Source organism: Carya illinoinensis, chromosome 5, assembly GCF_018687715.1.
Source record: "Carya illinoinensis cultivar Pawnee chromosome 5, C.illinoinensisPawnee_v1, whole genome shotgun sequence".
In the NCBI taxonomy this organism is placed as follows: Eukaryota; Viridiplantae; Streptophyta; class Magnoliopsida; order Fagales; family Juglandaceae; genus Carya; species Carya illinoinensis.
In genome coordinates this window covers 412023-426613 of record NC_056756.1, presented here as the reverse complement: position 1 = coordinate 426613, position 14591 = coordinate 412023, and the positions used below count along the sequence as shown (strand labels likewise).

At 35.1% G+C, this 14591-nt stretch overlaps 1 protein-coding gene across 2 annotated transcripts; it reads left to right on the top strand.

Moving 5' to 3' along the window:
• The first annotated feature begins 2480 nt into the window (after positions 1-2480).
• On the top strand, positions 2481-11391 carry LOC122310667 (protein root UVB sensitive 6). 2 transcript variants are annotated; one of them, XM_043124762.1, is made up of 13 exons: positions 2481-3086; positions 3690-3788; positions 3940-4050; positions 5522-5593; positions 5698-5808; positions 5888-6007; positions 6841-6942; positions 7047-7119; positions 7301-7384; positions 7482-7546; positions 7672-7773; positions 7884-8069; positions 10820-11391. In XM_043124762.1, exons 1-13 carry the CDS (start codon positions 2703-2705, stop codon positions 10889-10891), a joined length of 1581 nt encoding a protein of 526 aa, XP_042980696.1. In that variant the 5' UTR covers positions 2481-2702; the 3' UTR covers positions 10892-11391. The 2 variants fall into 2 exon arrangements, with proteins under 2 accessions (XP_042980696.1, XP_042980697.1); XM_043124763.1 differs by having other exon boundaries at positions 2482-3086; positions 7887-8069.
• The last annotated feature ends 3200 nt before the right edge of the window (positions 11392-14591 follow it).

Sequence of the window (14591 nt, the reverse complement as noted above, 5' to 3'; positions counted from 1 at the left end):
ATTTTTCTCTTCACCCCAAACACACCCACAAATCTATCCCACTAATAAAATTTTAACTTTACACCTCTTCCCATTTTACAAAAGGCTAATAGAGGAATTTAACTAAAGTCAAAAGTTACTAGATAAGCTTTCAACTGGTGCACTTAAACTAAGAGACTAAGTCTCTTATTTATAATTTGGCCTAATGCTTCTTTATTTACATCCCACCGGTATGGGACTAAAAATGAGCAATTAGTCAACAATCTCCACTTTACGACTTTGACTGGTCCCACAGCCAAACTCCACCTCAATGAATATCTTCATAACTTCTGTTATCATGCTTCACCATAAAAAGCGTACCCATGATATTTCATGATATTTTGAGGCCTCGGTCTTCTCACATGATATTTCATGGCACATTTTTATTTTATTTTATTTTATTTTAAAGATGGCAACCCTACAAGAACCCATTCAGAATAAACTAATTCCAAACATTTCATTTTCGCCTATGTCGAAAACAATTTTGCTGAAAATTATGGTGTAACTTCCATATTTGGCTTTTCTGGAAGTTCATCTGCCATCAACATGAATTTCCACCACACACCCTGCATCAATGCCAAACCAATGCCTGTGTGCAAACTTGTGGACCTGCTAATATTAACACATCCTCTATCATGGCAACTTTGGGAATTAGTGGCATGCCATGAGGATGTACTTGTCTTTTTTTCCATGGAGAGAGGCACAACATTAGTATAAATACCAGTATCTCCATTTACTGACTTGGAGCCACTTGCCGAACCCGCTCCTTGTACTAGCCGTTTCACCAGTTGTTAGTATCACTGCTGACTTAAGGGGTTGATCTGCCTTTAACGCCTTGTGTAAATCAATTTCTCCATCTCAAATCTGACAAGATTTGAAACCCTACTTCCTGATATTGCTTTGATGAATTTAATGTAGAAATTAATAGTACCCACTAATTCAGTTCCCAAAAAAGATTGGAGGGTCACAATGGACACACTTAAAATTTCTAATCTCTTAGACAGAACCTTCTTAGACTGTACGTATCCACACTACCACACTAAAGCTCCACCCCATAAAAAGAACCTAGTGGCTTTGATACCAATTGTTAAAAATTTGGACCTCCCAAATTCACCCCCTATGATCTACCCTTTGCAGGAATAATAAGAAAAATAGAGAAATAATAATAACACAAGAAATTTACGTGAAAACTCTAAAACAGGAAAAAAAACTACCAAACCAGAGAAGAAAATTCACTATGTAAAAGATTGTTATAATCACACAATTTTTCTCTTCATCCCAAACATACCCACAAAGCTACCCCACTAGTAAAACTTTAACTTTACACCTCTTCTCTTTTTACAAAAGGCTAATAGAAAAATTTAACTAAAGTAAAAAATTACTAAATAAGCTTTCAACTGGTGCACTTAAACTAAGAAGTTAAGCCACTTATTTATAACTTGGCTTAATGCTTATTTGTTTATATCCCACCGGTGTGGGACTAAAAAGGAGTAATTAGTCAACACTTTGAGGCCTCGGTCTTCTCACATGATATTTCATGGCACATTTTTATTTTATTTTATTTTAAAGATGGCAACCCTACAAGAACCACAATAAATAAAGTTTGTGATTGTCTTTGTGGCCATGACTAGGCTCGTCGGTGTTGTCTATCGCCGGGAAGGAGCTTCTTGGAAGATGGGGTGGCCGGATTCGACAAACGGAGGCATGCCCAGCAACTCACTGATCAACAAGCTGGCCATCAACCACCACATTGTTCCCCAACAACCTCTGTATCGGCACTCCTCCACCACTCGTGATGCTCCTAGACCCAGAAGTCGTCAGAAAACTCACCACTAAATCTCCTTACCACATATCTTGAGAAAACAGAAAGATGGTTGGAGGGTAGAAGAATGGGAGAATGAGTGAATGGAGAGGGAGAATGAGAGGAATGAGAGGATAGGAAAAAATTGATAAAGAGAGGGAACAAAACGAAGGGAGATAGAAAAAATAAAATTTTTATTAAAAGGTGCACCTGGTTATATCAGGGTTTCTCCGTTCTGTTGTAAGTAGAGTTTTTCTTTATTTTTTGTGTATGTATTACGTTTTTTAACATTCTAGACACCCGGCATACATATATTATGTAATTAATCAGATTTATTTTATAATAATTTATTTTATTTATGTAATTCACCTCAATTCTATAAAAAAAATGTAATTCACCTCAATTTATAATATTATTTTTATATAATATTTTGTGATTAAAATATTTATCTAGTAATTCACCTCAATTCTATAAAAAAAAAATGTAATTCACCTCAATTTATAATATTATTTTTATATAATATTTTGTGATTAAAATATTTATATATGTAATATACACGTGGCTTTCGTATTGGATCTCCCGTCTCCTTTCTTGCAAGTCATGATGTCCCGAGTCCTGACTCATGAGTCCCGTTCATAAATGTAGGCGTTATCAGTTAGGCCAACCACAGCACCACATCAAAATCCGCTTTAGAATTAGATTCAGAACAATAATTTATAATTATGCTCTCTCTCTCTCTCGTCGTTACAACCGAAGCTACCGCCTGGCCTTTACTCTTCCATCCTCGTCATTCTTAAAAGAAAAATGATAATAAATCGTTTCATTCGCTGAATCAAATCTCATTTTCGATCCTTAAAATTCACATTTCCCTTTGAATTTCGCAATGGCCGCTCCTCCTCCCATTAAATTGAAGCAATCTTCACCAAAATCCGCCGCCCACACTCTTACGAGCACCACCTCCTCGTCCTCCGCCCAAGACGCCCGCCTCCTCGTTCGCGAAACGTTGCGTATCAGCGCCAATCTCGCTTCTTCTCCTCCCGATTCCGCTCCTCACCCGCCTTCTTCATATTCTTCTTTGCTCCATTCATCGGACAATCTCGGCCTGCTGCAGGACGACTTTGTGAATTCCAGCCTCAGGTTCATTTGCTGCGAGGAAATCGACGGCCGCAGATGGAACTACTTGGCCGAAAAGGACGCCTCCGGAAGCTTCAAGAAAGGCTCCATTCGCGCCCGCCTTTCTTACACTCCTCAAGCTCCCCCCATTGAAGTGCGTCCTATTATTTATACTTCCAGTCTTCATAATTTCCCCCCTGTTAATGTTATTATTTGTTTTCATAAATAACTTGAACTAGCTACCGCTCCATACCGATCAAGGTCTGATTTTTCAGTCTATGCATCATACGGAACTCATTAGAATTTCAATCATACTATATTTTTGCTAAAAGTTTTATTTTGCACCAATTGTATATTTTCTTCCATTTTTCACTGATTACGGGTCTTACAGGTGACCTTTGTTGATATACTTTACAAGATCAACCTATAGCTACAAAATTTTATTGTTGAAAACAATCCGACCGATTGGTTTATTTTTATCAATAATTGTTTAAGACCTATTTTACAACTTAAATCTAGCGCGTTGTACTTCCGTATATATCTACGCACATATATCTGAACATTTCCATCCCCTGTTTAGAAATAATTGGATATTCGTTGAGATTTTTCCTTACCAAGTTTTGGTGTAGGACTAGAACTTGCCATGCTTTTTAAACGCATTGAAATGGAACTTTGTTCCGTAATGTTGAATACGGGGGCATTGAATACACGGTTATTATATGCGTTAAAGATATTGTGTATTGGATTTTTTGTGCAGGAGTTGATGTCGTTCGTAAGATCCTATGTACTTCCAGAAGGTTTCCCTGATAGTGTTACTCCTTCGTATGTCCCATATATGACATGGAGGGCTTTGAAGGTAGTTATTGCACTTCTTTCATTGACTACTGTTAGAAAGGTGGGCCTTTTAAGGGAAATGATCACCCGTAGTGAATAAAAAGGGTAAACTAGGATCGAATACTTTTGGTGCTCCTAAATGCTATATTCAATGTTTACCTTTTTTGTTGTAGCACTTTTTTGGTGGAGCAATGGGTGTTTTTACGACGCAAACGCTTTTGAGTTCAGTTGGGGTCTCTAGAAGAGCAACGCCTGGAGCTGTTGCCATAAACTGGATTCTCAAGGTGAGGATGATGTTTACACATTTCACAAAATAACATGTTTTTCAAATAGTTTTCTGGTATCCTTGTTTTGCAAGATCATATGGGTGACGAAGATTGAAGTCCATTTGTAAATATAGTAGTTCAAACCAATTAAATGGCATGTTGTCATTGGGTGTATGCCTTCACATATAGTATGTTCACATGTTAGATGTTGTTTTTCAAATTTATAAATAAAATCTAATATGTGCACAAGTCCATCTATTGAAGCGAAACAAGAAGTCGAGGTGTTGGAGAATCTGTCTTTATGCCATTTTAACTAAGAGCATCTCAATATCACATCTCATGCTCTCAGTGAACTATATTGATTAGTTTTAGTGGAATGTATCTGGTGTCCAGTTTGCACGTGTAATGAATACCTCTTCCTGCACAAGTGTATAGGCGTTCAATAAATGAACTCATGAGAATAACTCAATGAATAAACATCAAGGAAACAAATGATCACTTAGGACTTGGAGGTGCACAATGCCATTACATCTTATTGGTATCCTACCACAAATATTTGAAATAGTTTGCTTAGTCAAGTAGCCAACTCCACATTGTTTCCATAGCTGTGTTCAAGGAATTGAAGCACTACCTCTCTCATGGAAAATACTATTTTATTAGAACATCTCTAAGAGAACATATGGGAGGTTATTTCCTCTCATGAATAGCTGCAGTTCTCTTAATATGACAATTTTTTATTGTCATCTGGAGTTCGGTATTTTATTTCCGAGGTGCTACATGTAGTTTTCAGTCTGGATGATAAGAGATGATATCATCTCTATTGTGCTTGAAATCTGAATATGTTCAATTGAGTGCCGACAGGTTTCTATTATTTGGACTACTTTTATTTTTCCTTGGTTTATGCGCCATACTACCATTAGAAATCTGTATGAATATAGATCAAAAATTGATATAATATGTCAATTTTTGTCTGTTTATTCTCAAGTTTTTAACTTGACTTTTCAAAAAAAAAAAAAAAAGTTGTTAACTTGAAGTGTTGTGCTCTACCACTTTCTAAAATAATTTACGCGAAATGATTTGTACAAGCCTCAAATAGACAAGCCCCATCAAGTCATTGTAAAAAAGCGGACCTATCTAAAAAAAGTATAAAAAAAAAACTATTCTTTATTAGTGGGACCCACGTTTTTACAAAGGGCTTGTATGGGGTTTTTCTATTTGAGGCTTGTACCTAGCATTACTCATAATTTACATAGCTAGGTTGCAAATAATAAACAACCTTGTTCTCAATACTACATGTGATTTACACTAATGCTGACATCCAATTGGAGCTTAGTAGATTTAGTGGGAAGAAGAAAGAGCTCTCTCCTAAGTGAAATTTAGTTCCTTGTCTTGCTTTAGTTCATTGTTTTTCGGCCCTTCTCATTGATATTGAGTGTGGTCTTCTTAATAAAATGGCGAACATATTTTCACATTGTTAAATTATCTGTAGGATGGTGCTGGTCGCGTTGGAAAAATGCTTTTTGCCCGCCAGGGAAAGAAGTTTGATTATGACCTAAAACAGGTTTAATTAATTAATTGCTGTTCTGCTCAGTTTGGCAGTCAAATTCCAACCTGACATCTCCCAGCTTTTAATGCCATCTATCTGAAATTAATGTTGTGTTACAGCTGCGATTTGCGGGTGATCTTCTTATGGAAGTGGGTGCTGCTGTGGAGTTGGCGACTTCAGCTGTGCCGCACCTGTTTCTTCCTCTGGCTTGTGCTGCTAATGTGGCGAAGGTTTTGCTAGTTTTTTCATGACGCCATCCATTGTGTTCATATCATCTGTACTCTCATATTCCGTACTCTTTGCTTGTAGAATGTTGCTGCTGTAACCTCAACATCAACTCGCACACCAATTTACAAAGCCTTTGCTAAAGGAGAAAACATTGGGGATGTCACTGCTAAAGGAGAATGTGTTGGAAATATTGCAGATCTTGTATGCTTATCAAACTTCCCTTCTCCATTTTTTCCAGATAATATCTATAATACTAGGACTGTAATATGGGTCTACTGATGAAGTTGTGGGGCCTGAAACACTGTTTTGAGACTCTCTCTCTCTCTCTCTCTCTTTGCAAAAATTTATTTTTCCATCTACATGGTCTCTTTCTGGTTTTCTGAAGTACCTAATTGTTGGCAGCCAAAGCCTTCTAATATATTTAATGTGTCAAAATCTCAGATAAGAGTGTTGAAAGTATTAATTGACCATCTAGAACCAAAAAGTGCATCTTTCAAATAGTTGTAATTGGATTGCTTTTTAACAGAATGTCTTTGAGTCTGAATTTCAGTTATATCCTTGGAATATATTTGTATAGGGTCAGGTCAGGTTCAGGTTATATATCATGCAAATCTTTAATAACATCACATCACTTAATGAATTTTAATTGGATTATTGTTTTGATCTCCGCAACTAGGTTAATTTTCTTTGTGCTTAACACATGCTAAATTTTGTGTCGAACAAATCTAAAAAACTTTTAATTCATAAACTCATATAACTTGTTGTGCTTTTTTTATTTATTACCTATATATAAATAATTAAAAAAAATCTTGTTACTGCTTCACTTTTCAATGGAAAGCTGTAAAAAGTGGGCCTCTATCATGTTTCCTGTTAGTCCTTTCCAATTTTTTCCCTCCATGGTTACGTTAGTTTTTTTTTTTTAATTATTATTATTATTTTATTTTTTAAGCCTCTATTATAAAAACTTTCTTATGCATGAATCCATGATATAATTCATCTGAAATTGATGTGGGTGAATATTTTGTATTGGGAAGCTGGGAACTGGGCTGAGCATAATGATCTCAAAAAGAAACCCATCCTTGGTCACTACGTTTGCCTTACTTTCGTGCGGATATGTCCTCAGCTCTTACCAAGAGGTTAGATTGTGTATAAATAACGCATTTGTTTAGCATTCTTCCCTGCCTCTTTCATTTGTGGATGTTAATTTAGCCATGTGTATTGCATCTATGTTTTCCCTCAGGTTAAATCTGTAGTGTTGCACACATTGAACCGAGCCAGATTCACTGTGGCAGTAGATTCGTTCCTTAAGACAGGTCCTAAACTCACCATAAGTGGTTTACTGTGGATCCACAATTTTTCCTTCTCTTTCTTTTTAACTCTCTGATGTTCATTTCATTATATTCTAAATGGATTGTAGTAATTCCCTATATGAGCACGAGAAGTGTATTTTATGATTTAATGGCTTAATCATGCTTTTGTTTTTCCCATTGGCAGGAAGAGTTCCCTCATTGCAGGAGGGGAATATGAACGAAAACATATTCAGTTTTCCGTGGTTGAAAGATGGGCCTATTGTTCTTGGTATGTGTAAAGAATTGATGTTGCAAGATTTTGCTCTTGATTATGGCCCTTTTGTTCCTGGGAGGTCAATCTGAAGTTTTCTCCAACTGTTTGGCAGGACCAAGTTTCAGGGATGCATTCCAAGATCCGGATGCATATCTTTCAATAGAGCCTCTTTTTGAGGTATGCCCCTTTTTGTGAAGAATAATTTCAATCACTCTCTCTATTGGATTCAGCAGTATTTTTTTTTTCAATTTGCCTTGTTTCTCTCGTGTATATATTTATTATCTCCTCTTGATTGGAGACAGAAAGAGAGATACATTGTGACGTATAATTCTTCCAAGGGTAAAATATATGCATTGCTCAAAGATCAGGCAAAGTCAGATGACATTCTGAAAGCAGCATTTCATGTAAGATATATTGACTTATCTTATCTTTTTTTCTTTTTGTGTAACCATTTCATTAACCATGAGTCTTTTTGTCATATATTTTTGGTTTAAGATGCATTCACCTTGTCTAGCAGGCTCACATGCTTCTGCATTTTATACAAGAATCAAATAAGAGTCATCTTTCTGCACGGAAGCAGAGTGAGCATGGCTATTTGGATATTGTGTCCCCAACGACAGATCTTGAGGCTCATGTTGTAGAGTCATGTAAGATGGTCTCAGCCTCTTATGGGATTTTCAAGAGCAAAGCTGCGGAGCAGGTAGGTGGAAATCAGCCTATCTCCTTCTTTTTCCTCTGAGAGAATGTGCAACGATGTTTAGTTTAAGCTCTTCTCATGCATCCTTGGCCTTACGGATGAGCTTTTAAAGTGGTTGGCTTACCAGTTCATTGAAATTTACAAATATGAGAAATTTACCTGCTTGTATCCTGAAAGCGATGCTGGTTAGCAAACTCGTGCTATTAATTAAAAACTATAACACATAAGGTGTTTAATAAGCCTGCTTCTGGACGTGTCCAGCTAAATGTGCTTAGTATGTCATGTAAAGTGATGGTGAACATACTGTAGAGAAATGCTGAATCACCCTCCATCCAGGAAGTCCGAGTCACCCTCCATCCATCCTGGAAGGGCTAAGATTCCTAATCTATAACGCTCTAATGGAAGGCCCAAGCCAAATGGCTTATAATCCAAAAGGATTAATCAATGATACAATTGGAGCCCTATTGGAACATTATAAAAAGCAATAACTTATCCTTCCCAAGCAATATGGGTAGGGCTGTGTAAAAATTAAAAAAGCCGAGTCTGAGTTCGATTCTGCTTTGACTCTGCACCGTTGAAGTCAGAGCTCCAACAAAACGGAGTCGGAGTTAGATTTTCTTTGGATTTTCTAGTTGGAGTCGGAGTCGAAAGTGTTGTCTAACCGACTTCAACTTTACCCTCCGACTCCAACTCCCATATTATACATATGTTATAAAAATATGTATTATTTATATATTGATCATATATACGAGTGTAGTTATATAGTTATATAACTAGAACTTATATAGTTAAATTCAATAATATACTAGTATGAGCTAATGTTTATAAAATAATATATTTATACTATAATATAAATAGTCTAATAGTTTAGTGTATGAAAACATCATAGTATTATTATCATATATAATCAAGTATAGAAAAAGTTAAGACACTGGTATAAAAACAAGTCTAATATAATAAGTTAATAACGCGTAATACTATAACATACTAACAGGTAAATGAACATTAGAAATAAGTCTAGTATAGAATTAAGTTAGACACTAGTATAATAAAAAGTAATGCTAATGTATAATAACATGTAATTAGACACTATAGTATAAGTCTAGTATAGAAATAAATTAGACACTTGTATAGAAATAAAATATAATAATTTAATAACACATAATACTAATTTAAGAGTATGATAACATGTAATTAGACATTAGAAATAAATCTAGCATAGAAATAGTTTATATATAAGTTAGAAACTAGTATAATATGATAACATAATACTATTTTTTTTTTTTTAATTTTTCAGGTTTGCATAGCATATGAAATAGTTTTAGTTATATTGTTGGGTTTTTCGTATCTAGAATTTGTTTTTTGTAATGTTTTTAGTAAACTTGGAACTTGAAATTCTAGGATCCACATTTAGGCAAGTCGGAGTCGGATTTAGGAGATACTGACTCCGATTCAATCAGAGCTCACCCCTAAATATGGAATTTCATACATAATCTACCATTCTCACTTACTGGAATTGGGTATCACAATCTCCCCCCTTATATTGCTAATGTCCTCGTGGGCTAGTTCGTCGTAGGTGGCATAGCTCAAGTCTTATATTTTTGATTGGGATAGGCTCTGATACTATTTGTAATGTCCCAGTGGAAGGCCCAAGCCACATGACTTATACTAAAAAAGAACTAGTCGATAATACAATTGGAACCTCATTGAAGAATTATAAAGAGAAAGAACTTCTCATTTCCAAGCAATGTGGGATCCTATACACTACCTACCCTTATCACTTATCAGAATGGGGTATCGCATAATCACTTGCTCAGGAGGTCTCATTATGTACTGTTGATATTTAACAACCGCTTGGTGGTGCTTGTTTGAGTTCACTCTTCCTATTTGCTTGTTGATATGAAATGTTTGTTTGGCTCTTGAGGGAGTGTTCGAATGGTTCTTGAAAAAACTTCTAACACATGCAATATGACATTGGGGTGAATTTCAGAGGTTGCTGAAAAGTCATGTTGGTGTTTTTTTGGCTGAAAAACTTTTGCAAAAAAGTTTCCTACATGGCGATGCTTGTATGATGAACTTGGCTTTTACATCTTGTATGAAATGATTAAAAAAAATCAAAAGAAAAATATGAGATTTTGGGTTGGGTGTATTGTACCAAAAGTGGTTGTATCTATTGGAGACGTGTTTTGTATGGCATATTTCTTTTAAAATGGAATTGTATCCAAAATGCGAAATGGAGAAAATCTCCTGAATAACGTTAAAAACTGATCTCTTGCGGTGATAAGTGCAAAATGCTGAACCAACTAATGGTTCCAATGCCCCTTATTTCCGGTAATAATCTTGCAAGTGATTCCAAAGCACCTTATCACCACAAAATGCTGAACCAACTAATGGTTCCAGTGCCCCTTATTTCCAGTAATAATCTTGCAAGTGATTCCAAAGCACCTGAAGGTGCTTTGAACTGGATTACAAGGGTGTTTGATGTGTTCAAATTGGAAAGCGTATTGCCTTTTCAACTTCTAAAAGGAGCCAGCTTTGAATTTCTAAACTTTTCATAGGCAAAGATCTTGACGACACTAAGCACAAGCTGAAAAAAAGGGGGTGGGGATGGGGAAATCAATCTTTGAAGCTTATGCCTATTTGGACTTAGGTTTAATCACTATGCTAAGTTGTATTAATCTGACTGTTGGATATGATAAGCACCTCTTTTTAAGATGCATGTTATCTGGAGCGTTTTCTTTTTTTTTTGGTAGGGATGGAAGATGTCGGAATCGCTTCTTAATCCCGGCCGGGCTCGGGTGCATGCAAGTGATAAATTGGCATGACATGCTAATACTTTTGCATCTGCATGCAAGGCTAGGCTTTGACAGTAAAGCGTGGAGTGCTTCTGCCGCCTTGGGCACACTGGAAAACACCATCTTCGTATGACAAAGCGGTCCTGCAGTATACAAATGGGAACGTGGGAACCATGGTCTCATGGAAGCTGGAAAATCTATTTCAAGGTTGAGAAAGAAAAAACATTGCAGTTTGCACCCTCTGCGTGATGAAACATACCCGAAGATGGCATGGTGCAGTACTGAGTTATAAGGGAATGTGTTGTTAGCATGGAGTTGCATACTGTTGTGAGTTGTCGCACATAGATACCGGGATTATTTTTCTGTTTTCCTTTTTCCTTTTTTTTTTTTTTTTTTTTTTTTGGGATACCTTTTTGTTTTGGGGCTTCGAGCTTTTTAATTTTTTGGTTGATATAGCCGTGTTTTAGTGCCCCGTGTTATATTTATGCAGAGTACGTTTGTTTTAAATAAAAGAATTCATTATCAGATCATATCACACGGGTGGCTGTTAAAGAATACATGAAAGGTCGGATTGGAGCGCATACAACTTCCTAAGAAAGAAGAACCTTGGAGGTACTTGCTGTTCTTCTTTTTTTATGTTTTTTTTTTTGCCTTACGAGTCACGCACGCAGAGGCTCTATGCCGAGACACCAGTCCGAGCCTATTGGCATAGGACATCACTGTTTTATTGACTCGAGTCACATCTACGATGAGTTGTCTTTATTGGCTTCGGTCACATCTACCACGATTGTAAAGAGATGCATGGACAAAATGAATAATGATAGCCTTATCAGTATTTTATCACTTTTTTACCACTTTTTTTAATTTTTTAATTTTTTAAAAAATTTTTCTTTTACTTAATGATTAAGCAAGTGACTATCACTAAAATTATATATTTTTAAAATTTTTTCTTAATGACTAAGGATATTAAAAAAATACTTAAAAGAAAATGATAAAAAATTAAATACATTATAAGTGGTAAAAGAGTGGTAAGTGTATCATTATCCGTACAAAATACCCCATAGTAAAAGCTTCACCCCCAAGGAGTGCCAGGGACGATAGTGGTTCCAAATTAATATATATATATATATATCTATAGATATTTATTTATTTGTGTGTGTGTACACGCATATGCCTCTTTCTTAAAAATTTAAAATATGGACGGACCGGTGGTGGTGGTCAATTTATTCCTACGATTTTGATTTATCAAGTCGGACAAACTAACCTCTTTTAATTTGAAGAGGGGCGGGGAACAGAACGCAGGTGGGGATCAAACGAAAACTTCACATTACTTATTTCCGGTAGCTAGCTAGAAAAATGGAGGTTTTTGGGGTCCCCCCTCTCTCTCTCTCTCTCTCTCTCTCTCTCTCTCTCTCTCTCTCTCGTTCTGCAGCTTTAGGAGGTGGGGATTAGCATATCTATGGTCGCTTGCTGGATATGTCATTGCCAATATTAATATCTTTTCGATTTTCAAAAGAGAGGTAGAAAGGTCATGCGACTGGTTATTTTCACTTACGGCTAACAAACAATTTCGATGCTCAGCAGCTGAAGCTGCATGGAGATTTTAAAGAAAGAAAAAAGTTTTAATCATAAAAAGATTTTACAAAAATAAATTCATAAACTACATGACTTGATGTAATATCTTAAATTATAAAAATACTTTTATTATAAAAATATATATATTTAATATATTATATGAAATTATATAATATAAATTTATATTATATGAAATTATAATATAAATATATATTAATATATATATATTTAATATATTAGTCACAAACAGATCCGGATCTGTTTGTGACTAATATCGCTTCTAATTAAATAATACCTATGTGCATTTGTACTTATGTTTATTATCAGTATTTACTTTACTTGATCTGTATACATATGCATATATATATATATATATATATATATATATATATATAAAACAAATTGAAGCTACTTTCATTTTGTTATATGCATGCATATGCTCATTTAGATCAGTAGGTTACTATTACTGCATATGTTTTAATTCATGTGAAAAAATAAAAAATGCAGCGAGCCTAGCTGCAATTAAGCAGCTTCATACAGTTAGGCATGTAGGCATTTAATCACGTACGTACACATATTAAATGACACGTGATTTGAAACAGACATATATTCATGTGATATTTATCCATTTATGCAAGCTTGTTTGATCATGATCGCCAGCCGGGGACTTTATATATAGATATATCTATATATTGAGATCGTATTTAATTTATTTGATGCTCCGGTCACTATTAATAATTAAAGCAACTATATATCTATATATTGAGATAGTATTTAATTTATTTGATGCTCCGGTCACAATTAATAATTAAAGCAACTTGTATATATATATATCATGTTCATTTTTGTTAGACGTTGATCGGTACATGCGTAATTCTGCATGCATGTGATCAAGTTGTATACTTTCTTGATGATCTCGAGATAACAAAATACGTACGTACATGTTCATCCAAACATATATAAAAGAGACGGAAAAATTTAATTGTAAACAATTATGCACACTAAAACGTACACATATTTAATGTGATTGATTAAAAAGTAAACTTTATTAAAAATAATACTAATTTAAATTTTGAATATAAAGGTATCATTATTAGTACTCAGATTAGTACATAAATTTACTTGTACATAGTAAAACTCAAAATAGACACATTTTCTTTCTTGATCTACTTGTACATGCAATACTCTTTTTTCTTCCCGAGAAATGCTAGGCCGCGAAGGGCGGGGAGGGTGATCAGGTGTTAAATATAAAACACATTGATCATCGACACATACATATGATCAATCATGTTTATGATCATGCTATCTCGATAAACTTGATTACGGTTTAGGGATTTGATGTTAATTAATGACATTTCTTTTAAGGAGGATGACACCTCTATTTATTAAAATAATCATCACTCAGGCATAAGAATAATTATAAATACATTAAAACAACCCAATAAACGTCACAACCTCACCAACGATTATCGTCTAATATATGGAATACCCAATCTATCCGTATGTAAAAAACCTCTAAGTCTTCCCGAACCAACATCCTCCCCAATAGAATCTCAAGTCCCACTATTAGCGTCATGTTTAGCTAAATAATCAGCTACCATATTAGCTTTCCCATACATATGCTTAAAATGAACATTAAGAGATCTAACAAGACTTTTGAGTTTCCTCCAAAAAATTTCAAAGATACCAATAATTACAAACACTTGACACAAACCATCCACTATCACACTAGAATCCGACTCTATCACAAAATTCTTCAAACTAAGTTGATTACACAGACAAAGACCATCAAGAATAGCGTGACATTAAGCAATAGTATTGGTGGCTTGTCCGTAAGAATGAGCAAAACCTCTAAGAATACGGCTATAATCATATCTAAGAATCTCCCGCCGCGGGACAACTCAGGATTAGCACGAGTATTTCTGTCAACATTAAGCTTCACCCTTCCAATTTTTGGCAATGACCACGCAATACAGCTCATTCAGATCATCAAATTATAATGAATGACGACCTCAAATTAATTCCAAGTCATGATACATGGTACAACTTATAATCCAAGCTGTGATGATTACCGATCGAGTTTAATTCGATATGTTTGTTTGAATATAGATTTGGATTTAAAGGAAAAGAGTTTTCCATACATACACGTATATAC

Excerpts from the sequence above, each read along its gene's own strand:
- LOC122310667 (XM_043124762.1), top strand. The coding sequence starts at position 2,703 with ATGGCCGCTCCTCCTCCCATTAAATTGAAGCAATCTTCACCAAAATCC. Across the intron at positions 4,051-5,521 it reads CCATAAACTGGATTCTCAAG|GATGGTGCTGGTCGCGTTGG; the intron begins GTGAGGATGATG and ends AATTATCTGTAG. Across the intron at positions 7,774-7,883 it reads TTCTGAAAGCAGCATTTCAT|CAGGCTCACATGCTTCTGCA; the intron begins GTAAGATATATT and ends CACCTTGTCTAG.